At 37.7% G+C, this 27,600-nt stretch overlaps 2 protein-coding genes across 4 annotated transcripts in view; one reads left to right on the top strand and one right to left on the bottom strand.

Moving 5' to 3' along the window:
- Nucleotides 1–27,600, top strand: part of LOC141773925 (VPS10 domain-containing receptor SorCS3-like) — a 242,980-nt gene that overhangs the window by 37,140 nt on the left and 178,240 nt on the right. The window contains exons 21-28 of one of the 3 annotated variants that reach the window (XM_074646098.1): nucleotides 133–256; nucleotides 575–687; nucleotides 1,001–1,135; nucleotides 4,859–4,958; nucleotides 5,859–5,964; nucleotides 6,064–6,224; nucleotides 15,280–15,358; nucleotides 17,167–17,662. In XM_074646098.1, coding sequence (XP_074502199.1) covers nucleotides 133–256; nucleotides 575–687; nucleotides 1,001–1,135; nucleotides 4,859–4,958; nucleotides 5,859–5,964; nucleotides 6,064–6,224; nucleotides 15,280–15,344 — 804 coding nt within the window. In that variant the 3' untranslated portion in view covers nucleotides 15,345–15,358; nucleotides 17,167–17,662. Of the gene's footprint in view, nucleotides 1–132; nucleotides 257–574; nucleotides 688–1,000; nucleotides 1,136–4,858; nucleotides 4,959–5,858; nucleotides 5,965–6,063; nucleotides 6,225–8,244; nucleotides 9,388–15,279; nucleotides 15,882–17,166; nucleotides 17,663–27,600 lie in introns of those variants that run through there. The other 2 variants (XR_012595207.1, XM_074646099.1) reach the window with 2 other exon arrangements.
- Nucleotides 17,758–27,600, bottom strand: part of LOC141773926 (VPS10 domain-containing receptor SorCS1-like) — a 62,103-nt gene continuing 52,260 nt past the window's right edge. Inside the window, exons 24-27 of the mRNA XM_074646100.1 lie at nucleotides 26,155–26,254; nucleotides 24,979–25,087; nucleotides 23,740–23,894; nucleotides 17,758–21,068 (exon numbers count right to left, since the gene is read on the bottom strand). Coding sequence (XP_074502201.1) covers nucleotides 21,010–21,068; nucleotides 23,740–23,894; nucleotides 24,979–25,087; nucleotides 26,155–26,254 — 423 coding nt within the window. The 3' untranslated portion in view covers nucleotides 17,758–21,009. The remainder of the gene's footprint in view (nucleotides 21,069–23,739; nucleotides 23,895–24,978; nucleotides 25,088–26,154; nucleotides 26,255–27,600) is intronic.

Below are 27,600 nucleotides of genomic sequence, written 5' to 3' on the forward strand. Positions count from 1 at the left end.
ATTGTGTTCACTGCAGCACCCCCCTCATTATACAGTATGTCAAGGGCTGCATGTTTCGTAGTATTCTATATACGCCTGGGAGGATGCAGGGTTTTCTGTGAAATCCTCTGTGTTTTTCCTTTTTAAATCCAGCCCATTATAACCTTGGAGGGAAGCATCTCATACACGTTTCAGAGAGAAGGAAAAAACAAGGTCACGGTCCAGGTTGCTTCTGGAAGCACCATAATGCAGGATTCAAAAGTTATAACTGTTAAAGGTGAGTGGGGGAGACAGTCTTCAAAGCACTTTAATTGGTGTGATGTACGTTACATGAATATGCAATACGCTTTCTCGGGGAAAGTCTGATGCCTCTCGGTCCACGCTGCAAGCAACGCCACGTTGTTGTCAACGTGGACTTATCTAATGAATAAAATGTCACGGCGGGCGAACACGAAATCTTGTGGAGCAATTAACTTCAAGGCGTATGTTGCCAAATGAGAAAAGACAAAACTGCACATCAGATTAATCAAAAATGAAACCGGTAGTAACATTCATATTCTAACACACATCACTTCGCCTTTTTTTTTTACCCCAGAGTTCTTCAGGTCGCTGCTGTTGTCCTTCTCGCCAGCTCTTGATGAGCACAATCCTGACATCCCAGAGTGGAGGGAGGACATAGGCCGTGTGGTGCGGACAGCTCTGTCACAGGTACATCGCGACCATATCGCTCTGAGGTCTCTCCTGGAGCTAACATCAGCCACCAGTGGCTTTCAGGGTCATTACTATTTCATACCTGTATGCAGTATTGATACTGCAGTCATGATGTTTTATGGTCCATGTGTGAAACTTGGTCTTTTTTTACCTTACCTTTGACGATAGTAACTAAACACGATTATCTAGTGTCAATTTCAATTGACGCTGATGTCAAAATGTGGATGTTTGGTGATTTTGACTGTAGTGTTCAAAGTTTAGAATCAGTCCGAACTTTATACCTGACTGTTGTGTTGTCCTGTCGCTGCAGGTGTCTGGGGTTCCTGAAGATCAGCTGCTTGTGTCTTTGTACCCTGGACTTCCATCTACAGCAGAGCTGTTTATTCTGCCTGATGAGCATACATCAAGTGAGCACAAGAGAGGGAGTGAGGAGGCTCTAGAGACGGTAAGAACCATCCTATCTCGAAATATTGGGTTTGGTTATCATGTCAACTATCAAGAATGGGCGTTTCTCTTCTACTGATATGACACATGAAATTATATGATTAGGTATGAAGAAAGTATATGAAGGCTGTTACCACCAGTTAAAAATTGGATTAGCTTTAATTTATAAACCGAAAGACGCTTGAAGTTATAGTTCAACGTTTCTTAATTCACTTTTTTGCAGAGAGTTAGATGAGTTAGAGCTAAAGATCTACTGTAACTGATCCACATATTATATCTTGTTTGGGTAACACTTTATATGAAGGTCATGTCTCTAAAGCATTATAAGCACAATCATAAGACATCATAATGCAATTATAAGGCTTTATAAAACACTTTGTAAATGTTTATGATCTTGTATGAAGGTTTATAAAGTATTATAAGTTCAGCATTCATTATTTCTCCAAGCCAAAGTGACAACAGTGTTTAAAAAAATAATCTGAGTCCTGGTTACACAGCACATTATAATACCATAACTTTAGCCAGTTATGAAGACACATAACTGTGTGAATGTGTGTGTGAATGGGTGATTGCTGACATGTTGTGTAAAGCACTTTGAGTGGTCGGAAGACTAGAAAAGCGCTATATAAATGCAAGTCCATTTACCATTTAAATAGGCCACGGTCAATGCGACTTTTGTCTTCCGATCATCCCAGAACGCATTAACTGTCAAGTCTGTAAGCTCCGAGGTCAGATCTTGCTCGCATTGGATGCAATCAGCCAGACCACATGCTGAATTGGACTGACTCGCATTGAGTTCGGATCTCACATTATGACATTTTATGAAATTTTTTGACATACTATGCTATGACTTTGTATGACTTTTTAGACAAACTATACTATGACATGTTTTATGACGTTATACTACGGCTTTTTAATGACAAACTGTACTATACTATGATTTTTTTATGACATTTCTATGAAATGCTATACCATGAAATTATTTATTTAATACTATGTTTTTTTTTATATACTATACGATGACTTTTTTATGACATAGTAATATCACTGGTGACATTTTTATGACAGGACATACTATGACTTTTTTTGACGTACTGTACTATGACTTTTTTCGAGATGTGATATTTTTTAGGACTTTTTCCAGCACACTATACTAAGACATATTTTATGGCATATTATACTACGACATTTTTATAACATACTATACTGTGACATTTTTTATGACATGCTATACAATCACTTTTTTAATTTTTTTCAACATTCTATACTATGACTTTTTGTTATTTTTTTCAATATACTATAGTATGACTTATTCTATTTTTTTACATACTATACTATGACTTTTTTTTCACATACTATATACTATGACTTTGTTTCGACATACTATAGCATGACTTTTTTTTTTTTTTTTTACACAATATATTATGGATTTTTGTTATTGTTTTAACATATTAAGACTTTTTAATCATGATCAAATTTTTCGACATACTATAGAATGATTTTTTTTTCAAAATACTATACTATGACCTTTTTATGTACGTACTATAATATGACTTATTTTTTTTACATACTGTACTATGATTTTTTTTATTTTTTGACATAGTATACTATGCCTTTTTTTCGACATAATATACTATGACATTTAAAATATTTTTGACATACTATACTATGATTTTTTTTATTTTTTCAACATACTATTCTATGACTTTATTTTCGACATACTATACTATAACTGTTAGTTAATTTTTTTGACATACAATACTATGACTTTTTTTGACTTACTAGACAATGACTTTTTTTTATATACTATACCATCACCTTTTTTTAACATACTATACTTTGACTTTTTTTTCCATCATACTATGACTCCAACAAACTATGCTATTCCTTTTATTTTTGGTCATATTTTATTGTAACTTTTTTATTTTTCGACATACTATACTATGACTTATTTTTTGGACATATTATGACTTTTTTCATATTTTCGACTACTACTATTCATATTTAGAAAAATTGACACACTATACTATGACTTTTTTTATCATACTATACTATGACGTTTTTATTTTTTCAACATACTATAGTATTACTTTTTTTTAGTAAATACTTTACTATGACTTTTTTTAATCTTTTTCGACATACCATAATATGACTTTTTTTCGACATACTATACTATAACTGTTTGTAATTTTTTTGACATACAATACTATGACTTTTTTTTGACTTAATAAACAATGACTTATGTTGAAAAAATAAAAAAGTCATAGTATAGTATTTAGAAAAAATAAAAAGGTCATAGTATAGTTAGAAAAAATGGAAAAAGTCATAGTATAGTATGTAAAAAAAATAAGTCATACCATAGTATGTTGAAATAAGTCACTGTATAGTATGTAAAAAAGAAATCAGGGTATAATACGTAAAAAAAAAAGTAATTTAAGTCATATGACTATGCTATGCTATGTTTTTTTTCAACATACTATGACTTTTTTAATAACATTTTTATGGAATGCTATAATAGGACTTTTTGACATACTATACTATGACATTTTGTATGGCATATTATACTGTGCCATATTCAATGACATTTTTATTGCATACTATGCTATGACTTTTTCATGACATTTTTTAATGAAACTTCAAATATGAGGAAAACATGATGGGATTTTCAAAAACAACGAGTCACTTGATGACAAACGACGTTCTTCAAAAAGACTGAGACACCCCCACGAAATTACAAATAGCCCTGCCAGGGAAAAGAGGAGAGAAATTGTCAGTTTTGGAAAATATATTTCTCATAATTGTGTTATAGTAGGCCGATATAATATATCATTGTTATATATTGTACCATGTGTGCACTTTTTTTGATGTAGATGGGCATGTGCAATCGATGGATGAATGCATCTGTTGTATTTTTTTTTTAATGTTGTTTTTTTGCTGTGTTTTTATATTTCAGACACTGTGACATTCAAGGCAAATTTCTCACTGGGAATAAAGTCTATCTGATCTTATCTATCATACAATTGCTACTAACTGTAGCTTAGCGTGTTATTGATGTTTATAAGACATTATTCCATTTTAGAAACTTAGAATTAATATTTTGTTATGAAATATTCGAGCAGTTCTCTATGTGTCTTTATGGTAGTTATAAAGTGCTGATTAACACACAGGACTCAGATTCTTCTTTCAAACACTTGTCACTTTGGCATTGAGGCATGGAGAAACGTTATAAGTTATCATGCATGATTATAAACATCAATAAATAGTATTATAAAGCCTCTTAAATGCATTATACCATCTTATGAATGTGCTTATCATGCATTATAGACATGACCTTCATATAAAATATTACCCTTGTTTGTTTATTCTGTACACAATAAAAATGTAAAAATGACAAGTTGTGGTTTTACAGGGTGCAAAATGCTGTAACATATTTATTAGTAAAAACAAAATGTTGGGGGGGGGGTTAGAACCAGGCTAGCTGTTTCCCCGTGCTTACAGTCATTATGCTAAACTAAGATAATCCCCTCCTGCTTAAGCTCCATACTCAATATTCTCATCTAACTCTTGAAAGAAACATATTTGTTAAACCGTTCTTTTAATGAAGTGTTATAAATTACCAGTTCATAATATGGTTAGAACAAATGATATTAAACCTTAGAGATTTTATTTAATGAAGCATAATATATAATTCTGTTTTTGTGTTTTTGTTAAATACCTAAAACAGATATCAGATATTTTTGTCACTGCCCTGAACCAAGGCCTGATCCAGTTTGAGCTGAAAGCAGATATTCGCATTATTGTGTACATGACTCAGCAAACTTTGGGTAAGTTTGTTTATTTTCTGCACTTGGACCAATGTAATTGTTGCATTTAAAAAAAACGTTTTGCAGGTACATCAAAAAGCGTTCAAATAGATCTTTGTCTTAATTTATGTTAGTTTAGTACAGTATGTCTACAGTGCATCCACAGTGCATTTGTTCTGCTTGCAGATGTGCAAAAGATAAGCCACGTGTCATTCTTGAGATGATTTGACATTGAGTTCTACCCAAACACTGAAACAATAAGACAAAGACAAGAGTATTCCCTGAATGAGATTTATATGATACTGTATATCACAGGATTTAAATATATTTCACAGTGCATCAGTTTTTGCACCTGAGGCTGAGATACAGTACTTCTCTTTTTAAATTAGCCAATCAATGACGTGATTGACAAAGAACGCATTTGGTATGCACCGAGGAAATCGGCAGGGTCACCGGGTCGTTAGCATATCGCAAAAACGTGTCGATCAACCCTGCTTGGCTTTACCCTTTTCATCCACCAACGGATCTGTCTTCATTTGTGTCTGCATACAAAGGTCTGAGTTGCCTTTTAAAATTATCCAGAAAGGTCATAGACTTCATAGGCTTCTCTCTGAAGGAGAGAAAGATGGGAGGTGAGGGGAAATACTTTGAATATTGCATCTCAGCATTTAAAAAGCCATGACTATGCATAAGCTACCTGCATGACGGACCCCAGAGAGAGGCAGTAGACCTCCTAAAGGTTCCTTTTAATACCCTGAGGGGATAACATGCAGAGAGCAGCTCTCCAAACTGTACCTGCACTTGTTACATGACATGGGGTGATGAAAGTAATCTCCTTGAAATAAGACATGGTTAAGGAAAAGAAAAAGAAAGCATCTGTCTCGGTCAAAATGTGACTCATTTGATCCGTTTGTCTTTCAGCACCACTAGTGGATTCAAACTCCATCCACAGTGGGTCGGCCATGCTGATGCTGCTCACTGTGGTGTTTGTTGGTTTAGCAGCATTCTTCATCTACAAATTCAAAAGGTGTGTTCACAGGAAATTGTGTTGAAAAATAAATTACAATTTACATTTGTTGTTGGTGAAAATCTTCACACAGCTGCTCTGCTATCTCCTTGTTGTTAGGAAAATCCCCTGGATCCACGTTCAGACCGAGGACAGTCATGAGAAGGACCCGGAGGTGATCAGCACAGTTGGTCAGAATGACAACATGTCGAAGGTCAAGCTCAGTGAGTTTCCCTCTCCGAAAGAACTCATGGAAAAGGAGCTGGAGGCCAGGAGCAGAGGTGCGTTAGCTACACATTTACTACTCACCACCATTATCAATGATTATGTGTTGTACAGAATATACTCTATTTTAAGCAATATCACAATTTAAAATTCTCTGTTACAAATAATAGAAAATGTAGTTAAAGTATGAAAGTTAAAGTACTTACAATGCAGACAAAATGCATTACATTTCACAATTAGATTATTATTATTGATGCAGTAACATATATATATATATATAGCATTTCGATGAGGCCAGCGCAGTAGATAACATTCACATCCCCATTACGCTTGTTCTTTGCTCTTATAGTAGGACATTTAGCTTTCCAGTGCCCCTTTTCCTTACAATAATTGCATACTTTGGCATCAGATTGTCCCCCTGACAACCGTTCTGGTCTAGCAGCCCAATCGTCTGACCACTTCCCTGAAACGCATTTTAACATCATCACAGACAATGGGACTCAAAGTCAATCTTGTGCGTCAGGACATACTCATCTGCAAGCGCAGCAGTTTTGACTTTACATTCATAAATGTAGGTAGCAACGTTGCTCGGCAGAGAATTTATAAAGTGCTCCAAAACCATTAAATTACACAGGTCGTCAAAAGTTTTAACTTCAAGAGCCGTACACCACAGATTAAAGGGAGTACCCAACTCCCTGGCATACTCCATATGAGTTTGCTTACCCGACTTTTCCCACGTTCTGAACCTTTGCCTGTAAGCTTCTGGCACCAACTCATATGGTTTTAACACTGCAGCCTTGACCGAAGAGTAATTTTGGCTTTCACACACAGGAAGGGAACAATACGCTACTTGAGCATTGCCAGTTAACAAACATTGCAGCAGCAGTGTATGCTCTGAATCAGGCCAATTTCTGCTGTCAGCTACCCACTTAAACGGTGAACACTCTGAAGACACAAGGGCAACATTGAAAACCAAGTCCGCCGGGACCCGACCATTCTGAATCAAACTTAGCTTGTGCTGTTCCAACTCAAGCGTTTTAAGTTCCGACTCGTGTTTTACTTTTTCCTACAGCCAATTTCTCCTTTTCAACTTGCTGCTGAAGCTCCATCTGTAACAACAGCAGCTCCTGTTGTTGCTCAAAAGTTAAGCCAGGACTTAAATCAGCAACATCAGGGGGCTATTTCACAAAAGCAGAAAGAAGAAATCCAGGATAACAGAGAAAGGGAGGCTAGTCTAGTCAGTGCATCCTGGCTTAATACGTTTCAAGTCGGCCAAGCCGGGCTGATGAGGTGCGACTAGGTTGAGCCAGGTGCAAGAGTCGTGGAAGTTAATGTTATTCAGGAAATTTACCATGAAGATTAATTACAACCACTAATCCACAATGCTAGAATATTAAGACCATTATACATATACAATATAATGTTTAATACATTGTGTTACATACATGCTTACAGTGTGCATTGGATTGATCACTTCTCTTTCTAATTTCCTCAGTGTCTTTCTTTTTATCTCCATATCTAGGTCCAAGTCCTGTAGGACTCTTTTTTAAATAAATCAATGCAGAGGTGATAAGTGTATGCGGGAATGGACCTTGATTCTCACATCTGCAAACTATTTGTTTTTTATAAATATGTGCTCTACAGACATCTGACTGTTTGTGAATTCTGTAAAACACACATCAAATCTATCTATTTATCTGTCTGTCTATCCATCTATCTAAAAATACATTAATAAATAAAGGAAGAAGGCTGTACTTGTCAATCTTATGTAAATACTTATTTAGTCCATAATGGATAAGAAGTCAGTGATGTGGTGCTTATAGAAATATCATATTTGTAACAGGACCCAGACACTGTACAGCCTGGCAATGTAGTGAGTGTTACCTGTAGGACATCCACATCACGCACAGTTCCTGCTGTGCTAATTGATATGTGTTTTACAGAATTCACAAACTATCAGATGTCTGTACAGCACATCTGAGGGGATTAGAGAGAGAAGTGATACTTTCAGTGTACGCCATAATAAGCATGTCTGTAACATAATGTATTAATCATTGTTGTTTTTTCTCTCTCCAGCAGACCAGTGATCCCAGTGAAATAAAAGGTCAAAAAGCATTGTGGTGTCCTCTCCCTGTTGTTTCATGAATACAGTACATTACATAGTTACTGGTCCAGTGAACTTTATCAGCCATTTCTAATCATCTCAACAACTGCAGTAATATATTCATCAAACCTCTGAGAACAATATGAACAGCAGTCTTCATAAACACAATATAACAGCAGCAATGACTATCACATGAATAATTATACAAATAAAAATGAATGGTCACACTGTTAAAATAATAACCATTCATAACTGAATGACAATATGTATTCAGTTAAGTACTTATTTTTATTAGCCTGCAAGCCTAAAATATGTTGCAGGCTAATGAAAATGCAACTTATGTGCCACTGTTTTCAAGAAACCGAGTCACAGCTAAATTCAGCCAGGATAACTGGAAAATCTTGGTTTAATCAGCTATCTAGGTTTTGTGAAACAGGCCCCAGGAGCAGACAACTCAGCTAAACCAGGAACAGACGCTGTTACTCTGTTGGTCACCAACGTCCACTCCAAAATGCTCCACAATTTTCCAACAGCTGTTCTCGAACTACAGCGCTCCAAAACTTCCTCTGATGGTGCTTTCAGAAAATCCTCAACACCTCTGCCATATCCAAACCAAGAAGCTTAACACGATGAGAACGAAACACAGTCTTACTAATCCATGAGCCAGGTGGTTGGTCGTGCCACTTTGGAGGGACCAGGTCTCATAGGGATTTTTTTAAAAGGTCTATGTCCCTAGTGTTGGCTAATGCATGATAGCGTTGCAGCAATGGTAGGTTTCTATGTGCTATCACTCCTTTTTTCATCCCTCCATCATTAAATTTGTTCCATCTTTTTTTGCCATTTTACACCTAGATCCAGTATAAAAGAGGGTAACCAACACACAATATCATGAAGTTCTATATCGTTGTGAAGCTTAGACTATAATCTAACCATCGGTCACATTGTCATGACAACTGAGGTCAAGAGAATTTGACCTTTGACCTCTAATGCTGCAATTGGGCAAATTCTGAATGCCCCTCCAAAAATGCCCTTATAAGTAACTTCATATTGATCTGATGTGCCCATGGATAGTTCCAACATAAAGAGCATAAACATAGCTTTAAAATTATATATTATATGACTAACAACAATAACAGAATTTCTTATGAGAATAAACGTAACTTTGTGCAGTTTGTATCTGATAGAATGTCAGAACTTTGCAATGAATTTTGTTATTGGGGCAGTTTGTTAATGTCTTTCTAAGCAGCTGAAACAAAAAATAATACAAAAACTCAAAAAACTTTATTAAGAAATTAATTCTCTATCCATTATTTTATGTTTTCCCACTCTTGCCTCATTGTCAATATAAACATGTTCCAACTGATGAGGCCCCTACTCGGTAGCAATGGGTTATATTCCATGTGAAAATGATGTTCACTTTTTTATAAAGGCATGAAACTTGGTACACTTGAACAGTTTGGAGCCCTGAACATTTTCAGATATGGAGCCATCGCAAAAACGCCTTGTGGCAGCCATGGTGGTCATTTTACTTTCCACCATAACCAAATTATTATAAAATGATTATTTTGCATCATATCTCCTGTAAATAGTTAATGGTGAATTCAATGATGTTGTATGAAGCAAATCACAATATCTGAGAACCTAGGCTATACTACTACTACTTAACTAGACTATAATATCATGTCTGTTATGTGCATGTATGTTGTATAGAGTTTTAAAAGCGTAATCCTTTTGTTCATTAACCCTGACAATACAGTGACTGTAAAGAGTAGAGCAATATTCAATATGACCATAAAAACTTAAAGCTTAAAAAGAATGTGTCAAACACAAAAGATGAAAGATACATCCTGCAGATGTGCTGAGACGCATCATCAGCGATGGAACTTGGGGTCATTGGGTATTTCGGGTCTTTCAGCATCAGACACTCTCGCCCAGGCAACTCAGCCAAGGTTGATCAGACCCCAGCTTGCGTCCCAGCAGCAGTCGCCCATGGATCTAGCCTCTTGGTATATACCCACAGCCAAACAATTCCACGCACGATTACGCACTAGCACAGGAGCGCACAGACAGCCAAATGCACATTAACAAACCAAAAACAGAGCCATTACCTCTAATTGCCTAGCCAGAACTTAGCTAAACTCCTCCCTAGTCTTCAGGTAGCTACTTGCAGTGGGTAGCCTACTGTACTTACGCACTAACAGCCCGACGAGACGGCGAGGCAACCAGACAACAATGGACAGCCTGTACTTATACCCATTGTGTGCCTCACAATTGCAACACAGGCACGACTTGACAAGAAACAAGTCCAACACTTTTCTACCCAAAACCCCCACACACCTACAGTGTCAAAAAAACAAAACCACAACACTTGACAACTTATACTCACTTAAAGCATAATTCCCGTTCAAAAGTGTCTCCTTGCAGCGCTTTTACAATTCAGTTTACAAACTCTGGACACGTGGTACTGACTCACCTGAGACAAATTCCACTGATTACACACTTCATTCACAAATTACTAACCCCGCCCACGGAGGCCATGATCACACATTTCATTCACACTGACCTTACCAACTCTGCCTGCTAAGGTCCTGAGTAATAAGTGTGGAAAAATGCACTACTCCAAGTTACCTGGAACATGACAAAGGCCGAAAAAGAAGAATTGGACGAGCTCCTATTTGTCACAGCCCTGCTCTATAGGGACTGTGACAAAAACAGGAGACCCATGGGTGTACTGAACAAAATAAAAGTGATTTATTAACCAAAAAGTATGTAGAAAAGGAAGTCAAAAGAATGTATGGGAGGAATCTGTAGAGTCAGTAGTGGATGTGTGGAAATGTGCTGCATGGATGTGCTGTAACAACAAGGAAAAGGAACCAAAAACCTTGGAACATAGGTGTATGGTGTGTGAGGAGATCTGCCAGCACAGACTGCTGCATGCTCAGGCTTTAAAGCGTTGAGTGCTCCATGCCGCTGATTACCCTCATCAGGTCTGCAGCCCTTGAGAGAAAAAGCAGACACAGCAGAGCATCCAAACACAAAGGGGTCATTCAAAGTAACTAGCAACTGCAGCTGCCAAATAAAATGTAGTGGAGTAACAAGTACAGGCACAATATTTCCCTCTAAGTATGAATTAGTATAGAATAAAAATACTCAAGTAAAGTTGCATTTGAGTAAATGTACTTACTTTCCAATAGAACACAAGTGAATGTATTTTAGGGTGTAGAAAACTATAGTATGCCAGCTGTGTAATACAGAATATTAATAATATCTGTGTACTGCTCGGACACATTCATACAGGATTTAAATAATAACTTTCCCTGTAGGAGACTGATACTGATTAACATTTTATTGCATTATTTATCACATCACTGAGCATCTGTTTTGAATATTTTGTAACTTTATTTTGGTGTTGACACAAAAATACATAGTTTCAGTCTCATTTAAATGACACTGCACATTGAAGTGCAGCGCACATCTGAGGTGCTGGAACGTCTTTATCGATGCAGTGTGTCATATTTTTGCAAACTGCACACCACAAGCACAACTGCATCACAGTAACCAGATATCACGATGACAAGTTAACTTTCTGATTGCCATGGCTGACATCCACCGTGATGTCTTTTAGATGAGAACCATTCAGTCCCTGCAGACACTGTGGATTATTTGACAAAAGTAGCATTGCAGTGCTCCTGACAAAGACATGTGGGCTGCAGGCTGTTTTTCTGGTCACTCAGCACTTTGGCTATTCTTCATTTCTCAGCTGTTTCTACCTTTCCCAAGTCCTTGCTGATCTGAAACAAATGAACTCCTTTATGGGTTGCTTTCGAAAGTGTTTAGTTACAAAAGGGCAGAGCAGCATGGGACCTTTTGATTTGGGGCTCGCTAGATTAAATGAATTTACAACCAGCTGTTTAATTAATACTCAGAAGCTTGGTTTGATTCTCATGCTGTCTGATTTTGGCTGGGCATACAAATATCCATTGTATAACAACATAAGATCAAAAGCTCAATCATCTGCTAGTGCAGGCAGTAATCATTCATTTTGAATATTGTCTTCATTATTCACTATTACATTGTTAATAATCCCTACAAGTAGATTTAATTGCATTTAAAATATGCCTTGTATAAACAAAATATCCCTCCGAAATATATTTTAAGTACAGAATTTTCAATTGCCTGCAAGGTAGGTCTCGCACAAGCCAGCAGAGAACATACCCCCTACCAGAGGAAAAACATTAACCAGCTTTAATTTAATTAATGTCTGAGTTCAGTGATTTTATGTGTTCTCATTTTAGTCCTAATGGCTTGAAAAGCTCTGAGAAGAAGGAGATTCTGCTAGTCATCGATAGTTTTCACAGTGCAGCAGGAGCTATTAAGTCAAATCTAAATTCATAAAAAGTTGAAACGATTTGAACATTTAAAATAGGATTTGACAGATTAAAATGAAAATTTGAAAGTAATGATGTAATGATTTATATTACGACAGATTGGTTCTGAATGATTAACATGACAGCTCACATGGCCTCATGTTTCGTAGAGATTTGCAGTTCAGTTGAAATAAGAACTTATTGAGCTATAAAAGACATTCAGGATGAGGTTGTCAGAACAGGTCTTCTTAGCAATCTAGTCAGTATTTCCCAATGTGAGAGACACAAAATTAATGCTATAAGAAAACGTTTTATTTACATAACCACAGCTCTCTGATGGACATGAATCCGTCTCTTGCTAGACCACCCTGGATGCTCATGTACTGTAAGGGAGCAGTACACTTTTTTGAATGAATGGTCGTTTGACGCAAGTATTTATCAAACCTCTAAGAATTACACTTAAAGTTTAAAGTTTTACATTAATGAGCCACCTTAGGAGTAAAAAAAGGTTCGTAGCTGCGTGTGAAGAATAAAACACATTTATCAAGCGACTTACAGTAGAGGATAACCTTTAACAGCAACTCTCAAGTAATCACATCATTAATCACACATATTATTAGCCAATCAGAGACAAGCATTTATGCCTACATCTTCTCCACTGTTTATTCCTTTAAAAAAAATCCTTACATTTTACTCAGTGATGTGTTATTCAAAACATTTGTAATTTACATTTTTATTTGTCTGAAATCCTTGAAGCGGCTATAATTGATATTTTTATAATAACAATGTATGAAATGACAATGTGAAAGGGGTCGCTCGTAGTGATGAACCTACAGAGAATAATCACATGAATCTGCAGCTCCCCTCGGCTTTCCAGAGCTTTAAAGCAACTTTTGTTTAAATTTTGCGGCCGGCAACTTAAATGTTTTCTTATACTGTTGTTTTCAGCCAAAAAAGCTTCAAAAATCTGAGTACATTAGCTGTTCAGCAACAAACAGAAGACAGACAAAGGTAGCGACTATAGCTGGTGAAGCTAGTGGAGCATTTAGCAGCTAAAGAACCTGATATATCCCTCAGGAGTTGGTGGAGACCAAAAACAGAGCTAAAATTGATTAGGCTAAAAATTGGACCTACATTCATCAGGTGGCCAGAAGCACGACTCTGAATGAATGATAATGTTGACCTGTGACTGCTAGGTGTGTAAATAAACAACTATTTCCTAGTTCGCCATATCAACTTAAAAGGGGATAATATGTTAATGTTGTTTTCACAACTTATTTCTGCTGCCCTCAAGTGGCCAAAAATCCAGTTATCTTCAGACCTCTTGAGCTCTCTTAAATTTAAGAGCATTTTTAAGTTGTAATAATTGATAAATTATTTTATTATTATTTTATTTTTAAAGGTGCTAAATGCGAGATTGGGAGCATTCTGCACGGCTCTCGACATGGCGACGGCTGAGCCAGCGGTTCTCAGTTAACGGCACTAACAGTGCAAACAACTACAACAGTGCTGACAGAGCTAGCAGTGTTTACCTGAGGGGTGACAGGGTGCTACACTTCCGTGACAATGCCTTCGCTCGGAACGGCGTTATAAGCTTTAACCGCTGTATGAGTGCAGTGCAGAGCAGCAGCCATGAGCTAGCCAATGGGGCACGCTCACATGCACAAACATGCACTAAAAGGCAGACTCGCCCAGCCCGGCTATGTCAACAAAGCACAGCAAAACTCAGATTGCAACACACACAGCAGGAGAGCGACTTCATTCTCTGCTCAGGTAGACATTACGCCTCTATATCTTTACATAGCAACTAGTTGTTGCTGCTTTATTAATGCTCTGAAATGCTTAATAAATACGGCACCAGGCCTCTTACATCAGCTCTGTGTGTGATACAGTAACTTCTGTTGAGGACTATAAAATGTTAAAATCTTAGATTTAACCTTTCAGATCTTAATTTTAAATGCTATCTTATCCCTTTCCTTACATATTTTGCTACAGACTACTAATACATTTTAGTCTTAAAATATGCTCCACGTAAAAGCAATTTGAATCTAATTAATCATATGTTCTTTAGCAAATCTAAACTGACTGCAGGATCTTTTCCTTGATGAATTTACTGCCAGGTTATTAGTTATATGGGCGAACGCGAAATTGGCTTCACGCAGCTTTATACAAATCGCTGAATTTAAACTACTGACACAGTTGAGAGATAAAAGTACCACCTTTGAATAAGCCAGTGTCTGCACAATCTGAACGACCCCACTTGTCACAGCGATCCTATCTTATCAGCCCTCCATCACCAGCTCAGCCCTGCTCGGAGAGGCCATGTTCCTTTGAGACAACAGTGGGCTTTTCAACAAATATGCATGGCTGATGAATTTATAATTACATGTAAAAGCTTGTACAAACCATTTGATCTTCAAGTAGAAAGATTACAGAGAAAGCAAGATGAAACCTTGAGTTGTTTGGTTGATGTTGAAGGCAATTATTCCTTCACCCCAAAATCAATGTCACGTAGATAAAGCAGAAATTGTGTTTGTAAAGTTTCTCTTTCATTATCATATCCTCAAAACAAACAACTTGTTATGTCAAAGCAGTTGACTGTCCCTGTATTTAGTCTATTTTTTGTTTGCATGTTTTCAGGAGGAATTGGAAGAAATATGGAGAGAGTTGTAACAAGGGAATTTCCAAACTGTACTAACGTCTAAGACTCTGTTACTGAGTAAGTACGGATTGTTGTGTTACAATTGTGCTGATATTGTTTGCTTTGTTTTGTTTGTTTTTTTAAATCATTTCAAGGTGATAGCTGCTATCGTTCAAAGTCATGTTTTTAACCCACATGGATAGAATAAGTATCTACTTTTAAATACTTGATGAAGATCAATCCACAGAGCCAGACTCTAAGGCCTCTAGTTTGAGGGCGGTTGAATTGCTGAAATCAGCTGATGACGTAAGCCAGCACAAAATGTCCAATTAGCATCAGGATCCCCTCACTCTACATCAACGCCATGCTTGTATTGCTAATGAGTATTTTATGAATATTCAGCTGTCATTTTGTCCTTTTGATGAATGCTTTACTGCCTGTGACATATCATCATTTTTCTTAATTAAGAGAAGAATAGGATCGTAAAAACAGACAGAGTTGCTGAATTAATATACCTCAAAAGCTATAAGAAACATGAGAAAAGTACCATTAACTTAAAGCTTTAAGTAGGCAGACTGGAGCAAATATGATTAAAAAAAAAGTTGTTTTTATAAAACGGTCACTATATGCTGATAGTAGTGCATGAGACAGGTAATCTGAAAAAAATCATGTCCTCCGGTGCTCCTAATGGCATCTGCAAGATTTCACAGACCGGAGGAAAACGATCAAACTAGGCAGCGCTGATCAAATATGAATCAATATTCTGTTACTGTAATGCCTATTTTCTCACATAGAAACATCTTGTAGTGTACTGTTTAGCTGGAAAATGCGAAAGTTTGTGACCTGGCCGCCATGTTGAGATCAGCTGAGGAAATACCAAGCACTGCCCACCAGCTGGAACAAACTTATTCATTTTACAGCTAAACAGTACACTACAGGATGTTTCTGCAACATTTGAAGCGAGAAATAGGCATTACAGTAACAGAATATTAATTCATACTTGATCAGCGCTGCCTAGTTTGACCGTTTGGTCGGAGTTTGCGAGTGATTGGCAGCTGCTCCGTTGAATGAACAGCCAATAGGAACGCTCTCTGAAATGACATGTGATTTGCCAAAGTCTCTCGTCACAGGATTTGTAAAGCCTGAAAACAGAGCAATGAGGAGGTGCAGAAGTCTTCTCTCAGAACACTTAAATTACAATTTGCTGAAAGGTTATGATGGTATTTTTGCCCAATGATGCCAAAACTATGCTCCCTACTGCCCCTTTAATGGGTCAATACAAGAGAAAGAATGTACAGTATAGGCTTTACTGTATATGAGTAAAAGTTTGATAAAGGTACTTTAAATTCTGCATTGAATGACAGAGAATGATCATGACTTGACTATAAGGACGTTTAAGCCCTTAAGGAATATTATAATACAGGACTTAAAATGACAAACTAATTTAATGTAATAAAAATGAAATCTTACAGTACTTGTTGATAATGTTTCCCTCTAACACACAAATTGATCCAGCATGCTATAAAATTTCTCAAGTGTAACCTTTTTATTTTGTTTTTATAACTTTATATCCAGAATAGATAATACAACCGCAACAACAAAAGAGTTGTTAGTTTAAGACAGAACACATCTTGCTCTGCCACCCCACCACAGAAATATTTAGTCATCATTACGTTTTGTTAAATAAGCCACTTTAACTTTACGCTCTGGATAAACATGAACATTTACCGCCCTATAACTAGAGGTCTTTGAGTTGTAAATATACACTGATGAATATCTATATAAAAATGTCAAAGTTTGACTGTTGTGAATGCTTGCCAGAAAGAAATATGTAGTTGGTTTTTGCTCTGTAAGATAACACGGTGCTTTCAATGACTGTTTCTCAGATGATGGTACACATGAATTGAACATGAACGTCGGGCCTTAGAAGGGGAAATACTGTAAACTTGTACATAGAGGAAGATGGAATGTAAATCTATACAGTAGCGTCATCCTACTTTATTGTAAAGTCAACTCACTGAGCAGGCAGTAGTATGTTTCTATGACCTTCGGTCTCACAACAAGCTGTATATCCTCCTTTTTTATTTATCTGATTTTTTTTACAGTGGCATGCCCTAATTATCTGTGATCAAAGATATAATACTATATTAGGGTGAGCGAGTACTGTATATAAATATATATCATGGTTGGTTTTAAAGTTTACACATTAATCAACTTATTAAACACCGTGTCTAATAGTCTAGTTGTGCAAAAGTTGTGCATGATCTATGATATTGTTCATTTTTGTCTGATATATAAATCGTCTTGTTTTGAATCATATTTCTTACTGTGAACAAATTGCCATTTTAAAATTGTTCAAAATAAATGTATTTTTATATGGAATTATGTTTTTCTATCATGCATGCACCCACAGTATGTATGTTGTAATAGAAGATTATAATACCTTTTACACTCTTTTGATTCCTGGCGAAAGTATGCAAAGACAGACTTTGTGGCTGACGGTGAATGAGAAATGTCCGCATTGTCATGACATAAACCTGAAAACAAGGTTCATGACGCGTTGCTTTATCTGTAACTCAAAGCAGCCAGCATATCAGTCTAAGCATTACACTTAATGATCCCTCAGAGGCTCTGAAGTTGGCTTTAATGGGCAGAAGTGTGATAACACCTATGTGAAGATTTCCATCTGACACTCTGACTAAGCTTCACTTTACCTCCATCACTCCAGTTGCCAGTTACAGAGGGTTTCTATTTAATAGGAACAATTACTAAGGCTGTTGTTGAATGATGAGAAACAGATTTTGCAAAGAAGAACTACTGGGGGTTAGTGTTGCTCATTCTCCGTCCTCAGGATTTAGAGAAAAAAACATCCTTTCACATTAAAATGGCAAAGGGGCTGAAAGGTTTGGAGGACAGAGCTGTGTGGCTGATTGGCTGAAACGATTCTTCACGCACAAAGATGCAGCAACATGGTCCTTGTTCCGCTGTTTTGCATTTTGTTTGCCACCTCAACAGCCTCATATCGCACACCAATCTTCATCACTCCAACGGCCATCAGCACCCCGAGAGTCTTATTCTCGCTCCTGCTCTCAGTCTGAATTAACACCAAGGCCTTTCTCTAACTGCCCTGGGATGTTCGGCGGTGCACAATCAAATTGAACGGTGACAATCCCTAATGGATGATTCGCTGCAGCCAGACACTAATGTAGCACTCAATGAAAGGAAACATGCTCATCAATTTCACACTGTGGCTAACACAATATTGCTGTGGGTTATTGTTGTGGGACATTTTTCATTCAAGGTGCTGCCCAGTCTGGGAAAATCTTCCTTGATTGTGTGCGTACGTGTGTCGATTTCCTGGAGAGGGGATAATTAATTTGCTGCACAGTGGGAGAGCCGAGGAACTGGCCCATTAGAATCACTCCAGGCTACTTGGTGCTTTTCATTGTCCTCCCGCTCGGCCCTATTGTATCATGCAAATGGATGCACTGAAACTTTGAGTGTGCTAAGCAACACTTGTTAGAGGCAAAGCAGAAAAAAGCACCATATTCGACAAAGTGAGAGTGCCCGTCGATCAAAACTCCCAATTTGAATCATAGTTAAGCCCGTTGATTGACTAAATCAAAGGTCAAACCCAACTAAATGCTGCATGGATTTTAACAGATCGAAGACAGCAGAAATAAGCTGTTCATGCTTCTGGGAAATTACTTTCACAACCAGCCACACTGCATTAATGCTGTGTTTCTGCTTTATTACGCAACCATGGTTACTTCAGCAAGATCAAATGAAAAAAAGTAACAACCCACTGAGTAATTAAGTCACTTGTAATGAATGAGTTTAACCTTTTGAGAAACGGAAAACACTGCAGTTCACATTTTTAACAATTTTTTTTTTTTTTCCTCATTAAGACGTATTTTTAATATTTTGAAAGAGGGGGAAAAAAAACATCATGCAATTATGTTCACAATCATATTCACAGGTTGATTATTGGGACTTGACAAAAACTGCCTTCTGATGGTCGGTGTGGAGAGACGGCGTTCGCCTGATGACGAGTACGAGTTTATTTATGCTTCAGGCTCAATCGCAGGATTGGAAGGAAAGAAGTATGGAGAAGCCTCCAGTCAATTTGTCTTACTGACATATGATGCTGACAACACTTAAAAAGAAAAGTTGGATGAAGAAGAACTTCAGTACTTATCCCAAAGAGACAGCGGCTGACCAAAGCTCTGTGCGTAGGCTGAGCCTTGTTGACAGGAGATACGTCTTCTCTATCTCTGTGTCCCTCGCAGCGAAGGAGATGAACAAATCCGCAGCCTTTTGTCCGCCGAGTCCTTGGGGGCAAACCTAGAACAGACTGCAGGCTCCTCCGCGGTAACTGTAAACTGAGGAGATGCCATGTGGAGATGCTGGTATCATAGTGGTAGATAAACAGTCCAGAATAAATTAAAAAATGAGCAAAATGAGAACATGTTTCTGTTGAAACCTGGTGTAGTTCCAGCGTCGTCACACTTCCTGTGAGAAGGCACGGCGACCTTCACAGTGAGATCAGTTGAAAGAAAAACAACAAAAACAGGAGAAATGTTTTGTAACTGTGTCAAGGAGTCTTTTAACTTCATGGCGGTGAATCTCGAACACAAACGAATAGCTAATAAATCTTGAACTGAATAAATTAAATACAGATGTAGCACTTTTTTTATACTGCATTACAGCAAGTGTTTTGCGGCTGCTTCTTTTGTTTACAAGAAGATTTACATTTAGCTCTATTTATAGAAACCAGAATGTACAAGAAATGCTCTGGGCGACAAATAAGTACGAAGCACAAGTTTAAAAGTCATTGCATTGTTTAACAGCCAAAATTGACTGTAAAACAATCAAATATAAAATTTGCCGCTGCAATAATAATCCATATGCATGATTTAGATTACACAGAAGATTTGTGTATAATCTTTTTCTAAGTAGGTTTAACATTTTTCATGTTAGCACTCATTCCAGTGTCGCTAACATGACTTATTTGAGTCTCCTAAGCAAGAGGGATTGCTCAGTTTCTCATCTACTGTATACACCTATCCACTTTAATCTTCTGTTCTTATTTCTGTTATGACATATATAACATTTTGAGCGGCAAAGCGACAGCTTGATGGAATACACAGATCTGGGACTAGGAGCCCTCCTTCATCTCCTGGATATTGCAAGCTTTCATTTGATGAGAATCGGGCGATAAGATTTACTGATTGTACAGAGCTTAATGAATCTGCTTCCCTCACTGTCTTAATCAGATAAGCTATTTCCACATAGTTAAACAAAGTAAACTTCACAAACACAAGCCCAAAAAACAGAAATAGGAGCATATTTTTTTTGAGATATTATTATACATCACTTCTGTCCCGCTGTGTGATATTTTCATATTTGAGCAGTCGCGAGCTGTAACCAGCTGAGACAAAGAACTTTTACTTCTTCCATTATGGATGTACATTATTTACATAAAAAGATCAATGTCCTTGCAAAAATACAAGTATTTTCAGTCAAAAAGTGTCCCCTTTTTTTCAAGAAGCAAGTATAAATCTGTACAGTCTCCTCAGAGGGATTAGGCAGCACAGTGTGAACTGGTCCATCCATGCATGGGTAGCAAAACACTCGAGACCATTCATTGTGACCGTGGTTTCATAGCTTGCTGGAAGTAACTGCCAAAGAAGATGTATTGCTTTCGAGTTGGTCATAGACTCCCAACATTAAAACACATGGGGTGCTTCATCAGAGAGCTTGATGTCTGTGTGAGATGGCAGGTAGCCTGACGAGGGAGAAGAAAGGAAAGAGACAAGAGGGGGAATTTTATGTGGCCATTTGCATACGGTTGTATTTTTTTGCAGGCGACACACATTTATCTTGGATGGGTCGATTGTTTAGAAGTAAATCAACTGGAACCTCGTAGATATTTCTTGATGAAAATGCTTTCACCACTCCGCTACTTTCCTGATGCACTAATTATTTTATTGGGTCAAATAATTCACCAAGACATTCTCATCACTCTGGCTCTACCTGTGAATACTAATACCTTGCTGTAGCAAACTCACGTTCACAAATACATAAATATACTGCACATAATAATAACTGTATCTTGGCAACTCCTGTATGATAATACAGGTGGGAGGGAGAACAGCATCAGCACTTAACAATAAGTGAATATCACTTTCCTTCCATTGTTGCCGCTGCAGTTTTTAATATACTGCCACAACTTTATTTGCTGTACTAAAGGGTCAGTTCGCACAATTTACAAAAAAAAAACATTTTCTCACTCAACACTTTTGATATGTAACTATGTGTATAACTATCTAGATACTTTGGGGTTTATGTACTGAGGTTGTGGGATATCTGTTGCTGTGATTTACCCCACAACTCAAACACAAAGGAGGTGAATTAAATGTTGTTTGTGGTGTTCATAGCATTAAAAGAACTACATTTTAAAAATTCAACAGCAACACGTCTTTCCAGGAACGATGTTCTGGTTAAGGTACGGTCACATTAGCCTTCTGTTCAACCAACCTGCCCCACACTCAGCCCTTAAACAAGGATCTGATGTCGCAATTTTGGCGCGGTGACGAACATTTTCAGAGCAATCGTCGAACTGTAAGTGGTTTATGAGAGCGATGCGGCAGTTTGTAGTCTGGTAGAGTATTATTGAGCAATACAAGTTGATTGCATGTTGCTAGGTAATTTGTTTTTTATTCCTATGTTATGCCAAACATTTGGCCCACCCAACATAACACACTTTTGATTAAATCATAGACAAATCACAAAGAAAAAAATCAGTTGTAGCATTATGTACTCACAAATAACATACAGTATGTTTATCGGTATGTGTAAAACTGCAAACAAGTTGTGCACCAAACAGCAGAGAAAAGAAAAAAACTGCTACGAGCTTAAAGTTTGTCCTGGTAAAAGGCTTTTTTCCTCATTTCCCAGGCTTTCTCCAAGTTTTGTATGTGAATGGCCAACTCAGGTCTTCTGTACTAATTAATAGGGCTGTCAAAGTTAACGCAATAATAACACAAATTTGTTTTAACGCCACAATTTGTTGACTGTATTAACACGACTTGCGGTTTTTAGGTTGTAGCAGAAAGCTAGAGTGAAGATACTGGCATCATATGCAACTAAAAAATCTAAGGAATCCATTGGTACCAACCATGTCATACTAGCTTGTCGTGAATGAGGTGAAATAATGCTCCAAACTTGCGCTGAGTTGTCATGGCCATTTTCAAAGGGGTCCCTTGACATCTGACCTCAAGATATGTGAATGAAAATGGGTTCTATGGGTACCCACGAGTCTCCCCTTTACAGACATGCCCACTTTATGATAATCACATGCAGTTTGGGGCAAGTCATAGTCAAGTCAGCACACTGACAGCTGTTGTTGTCTGTTGGGCTTGAGTTTGCCAAATTATGATTTGAGCATATTTTTATGCTAAATGCAGTACCTGTGAGGGTTTCTGGACAATATTTGTCATTGTTTTGTGTTGTTAATTGATTTCCAGTAATAAATATATACATACATTTGCATAAAGCAAGCATATTTGTCCACTCCCATGTTGATAAGAGTATTAAATACTTGAAAAATCTCCCTTTAAGGTAGATTTTGAACAGATAAAAAATGTGCGATTAAATAGTTTAATTGATTGACAGCCCTACTAATTAACTCATGATTACATTCCTAAACACAGTGCATCATTGTTTTTTGCAAATTTGTGAGGAAAAGTTCAAGAAAAGTGGCCAGGAGATTGCAAAGGAAGAGGAAAAGTGTTCTTGTATTAGTCACACGTACAATAGAGGCTTCAATTGAAATGATGGAAATGTAATGTCACCGTACCTTCACAGCTTTACTGTTCATAGGTGTTGCTGTGAACAGTTTTTAGGAACGTTGGATATGTCAAAACCTGGACAAAAAAAAACGCCGCCACCAGATACCACTGAATGTAATGAAGAAAAGGTTTTTTGTCATTAGGATGAATTGACCCTGATAGTAATTCTGCAGTATTTATGACCAGCGAACCAACATTTTGGAAACTGCCCCTTTTGTTGCATTGAAAACAATGCAGGTGGTGATTACCAGACCTCCTTTACAGGTGTAATAATTATATTCCCCTTTCACTCTTATACCTTCTTATCTTATATGTTCTTTTTTATACTGTATGTTTTTGTCATATATGATCTTTGCCTGTTTTTTTGTTTTTGAAGCACATTGAGTTTCTGCCTGTCGTATGAAATGTGCTATATAAATGAAATTTGATTGATTGATTGATTGATTGATAACATCACAGACTGAATACTTATTTTGACAAGTGATAGAATAAAACACTACATAAAGAAAAGACCCTCCTTGTCCAACATAAGAATCTAAAATAATGTGAATAAACCGTGTATATTCTTGAGGACTGACTGTAGCTTGAAGGAAGACACATTAATACCTCTGCCTTTTGAGTCCGACTGCACATCCACATGATCCAGAGAGGTCAGCTTGTCCCCCTCAGGGTTTGGAACGACTATGGAGGTCACTGTCGGGATGACCTCTTGTTCTTTGTCAGGCTGCTCCGCTGTGTATGTGTTGATGCCCGGGATCTTCCTGTAGGTCATGCAGAGGGGGTGGGAGACATATATATATATATTTCAACAAAAAAAGGCAAGCTAATGGAAACCTGGTCTGTTTCACTAATGCTTCCACTAAGCATAATGTGTCACACACTATTTTTAACTGTTAAGGATGGGAGAGGATTGCTTGAAAGCTGGAAACTAGGGCATTTGGCATTCCACTGGGCATTGCTCTCTCACTTTCATATTGTTCACCTCCGTTTTCAATCAATTTTTCATCCCCTCAGATGCACCCCCAATTCTGCTTAAAACTAACATCTTGCAATTCTAATTTCAGAGTCTCCCCTCGTGATTTTTGTGCCGCAGCTGGTGCGCTGACATTTTGAGGCAGCATCAGAGACCATAAGAGTTGATTTCTTAATGTGGTAATTAAGATCTTGAAAGTAAAAGTTAAGTAATGATTTATTTTCTAATGAGTAAAATTCTACAAACTACGGAGGAACTAAACCGTTCCTCTATGATTGGCATGGGATTACCTGCAGCAGAGGATGCTATTTACTGTATGTCTCTCACTGTATAATATATGTTGTCTCAGGGCTTATCTCCTCAACCTTTCCTGCCATTCGGCAGAGTGTGCCTCACCTTGGATGGCTGTGTTTAGCATTTCCGAAAGGTCAACCCTCACATTGTCAGATAGATGAATATTGATAACTGCAGGACTCTGACACCCATTCAGCACTCTGGGGGAATTGATTAGTCTGTCATTCCCTGTAATATTCTGCAGATTGAGACAGAGGGGAATTGTCTTATTCCTCGAGCTATTATTGCGTCGCGGGTGTCCATAACTCAGAGATATATGGAGTCTGAATACTTCTGGAAAGTTTTTAGGAGTTCAGCAGTGAGGTGCTCGCATGTAGATAATGGGGCCGACTCTGAACAGGGTCATTATGCAAACACAAGCGCACGCACACGCACACGCACACACAAAACAATAACATCCATCTTATCGTAGATATCTGCAATGATGGAAATCTCCGGATTGATCTTCACGCATTCTTTCACACAGTTTTCCTGTGCCTTGTTTGTGGTTATAATATATTATATGCAGAATACTGTACCTTTTAAATTTATATATTACAAAGACAGCCAAGCCCATCAGTACGACTGACACGAGCATGATGACTGCGGTGCCGCTGTGGCCACTGTCACTGCTGTCCACCAGAGGAGCTTTGAAGGAGAAAGAATGGAAGAGAAATTGAGCGCACATGCTGGCCGAATGAGGATAAAAGCATATTTTTTATCTCATATGAATATAAATAATATGACAATGGAGATCACCGCTGTCTTGTTATTCTGACTGAGATAGCTAATGATATTTTTCACCATAGTTTAGTTTATCCAGGATAATCCACTCACTATCAATACTGCTCTCCAGTGAGTTTAGATATATTAAAAACAAACAATACACCAATACGACATTTAAAACACATAAAACAGTTGAGATTTAATTTAGATTTGAAAGCCTGTGGGCTTACTATTCTTCTTTACCTCCAAACTGGAAGCAAAAATATAAAACAGTAGATGTGACATTGCCAGAGAGTATAGAAGCAGAGAGACGAAACTCTTCAACCTCTCTTCTCAGCATCAAAACAAGCCCCATGCCGGTTGACCGGGGAAAAAACCCCAGCAAAACAGGAAGTGACTGATTGTAACTGCCTGCCTATAATACCCATAGAGCTGAATCTATTTAGGGTCGCTACATAAAAAATATTGCTTAATGTAGTATATTAGTCATTCAGAATACCAAAGACAGTTCTTACATATTACGTTTAGGCTAAATTGAAAAAATAAAATCATTGTCTGCAACATAAATACACAATTATGAGATTATCTTCATGATTGAAAGCATGCTTTGTTCTCTTGGAGCTATAATAATCAACCAAAATCTATGTTTTTTTGGTTCATTCTAGACAGACACAGTTGTCTTACACTCATTACTTTGAATAAAAAACAGTATTGGAGTATCGTTAGAAAAACAATACAAGGATTATAAGAGCAACATAAGCCTCTTTCACCATAGGGTCCAATTACAGTAAAACCCAGGTAAGAAGGCCGCCATGTGCTTCCATCCTGGAAAGGCAAGTCATTAGTACTACTGTTTTATTACTGGAAGGACTGCACAAAGTCTGTCCTCATATCAGAGAGACAACCACAGGAAATGCACCTCTCTCTCCCAAAAATAGATGTGACAACCGTTTGTTCAGGTAGGTGTGTGGCAGAGGTAGCGGACTCACCTGGAGACAGCTGCGTGGCGTACACGTTCACCTGCACCCCCGGTTTGAGTGTGAACTGGATGAGGTCTTGGTTCAAAGCACTTAGCAGAACTTGAGAAAGCTATGAGGAGGAGTGACGGAGCAGAGAAGACTCGGTTAGCGGCGGCTGCACGGCAATATTCCACAGTCATCAATATTTCAGCCGCAGTCATTTCATCTAACAGCCTGAATTATGGATCAGAATTTTTGCTTCCTTCTAAAGAGGAGCAAACGTTGATATGACACGGAAAACCAAACCTGCTGCAGAGAAAAACGCGGGCAGGCTTTTAATGGCGATGGAAACCCTATCAGGTAAAAGGGAGGCCTGCCTATGTGGTGTGGCAGTGACATTTAAGAAAAACAAACCTTTTGCTGTTTCGATCAAAACGGTGATTTCTCACATGTTTTTTGTTCAGTGTACCTGTTTTCAAGAAGACAAGCTATTGGAAATCAAAGTATGTTCTAATATCATGAAATTACTGTTTAAATTTCGCACCCTGAAGTGCCTCAAGTTCCCCTGCTTTTCACACCTAGATGAAGCACTCATTTAACAGGAGACCAAAATGCCTTCCCGGAGCCCATTTGAGTCCTTAGCCATGCCTCACTAATTCCATCTTGCGCTTTCTAAAATATTTCCACTGGTTAAAATTAGACTGCTCTACACAGTATGAATAATTACTTTTTGTTCTAGTGGCATATCAGGGTCAGTAAATCTATTACACATTTTAATAAGCTGCACCACACATACACTCGCCATGTGTGTGTGTGGGCACACGCTCGCTTTAATGCATCCACATTGCAAAGTCACTCAGTGGAGATGAGAGCGGTGAACTGAAGATTTATTACCCTATTGTCTGTGAGGTTCTGCCAGGTAATCAGACAGGCTTTAGATAAATACATCTCTTTAATTCCCAATCCAGGCCGCCTGCCCCAGTTTGTCTCTTTTCTCCGTGCTGCCAATTATATGATGCATCAATGTAATTAAATACCTATTAACTTAGTTCAAGACTGACTGTGAGCCAGCAAAATTATGTTTACTTGTGATACATCGAGGTCCCATCCGTTATGATGAATAAATGAGCTTTGGTTTTAGCTGGCGCTTGAAAGACAGCGCCGTTTTATTGTTTTGTTTACATATTTAATAGCTTTCTATAACACGATAAGAGATTCGTTTTGATGAATCTTATTTCGCCATGAGAAAACAATAACAACCGTGAAGCATGGGGGCTTGAAATGCTTTTGGTTGTGTTGTTATTATCTCAAGGTTTAGTCTTCAAACTTCTAAAAATGTGGCAGTGAGTCAACAACATGTACTGAGATGCTTTGTGAGTATTATTTCAGTGCGCTGATGGATGCTGCTTCGGTGCTTTTACATGGGAAGACATTGCCCTCTAGTGTTAACATTATGCATTACTCTTCAGGAGGGAT

This window comes from Sebastes fasciatus, chromosome 9 (assembly GCF_043250625.1).
Source record: "Sebastes fasciatus isolate fSebFas1 chromosome 9, fSebFas1.pri, whole genome shotgun sequence".
Lineage (NCBI taxonomy): Eukaryota > Metazoa > Chordata > Actinopteri > Perciformes > Sebastidae > Sebastes > Sebastes fasciatus.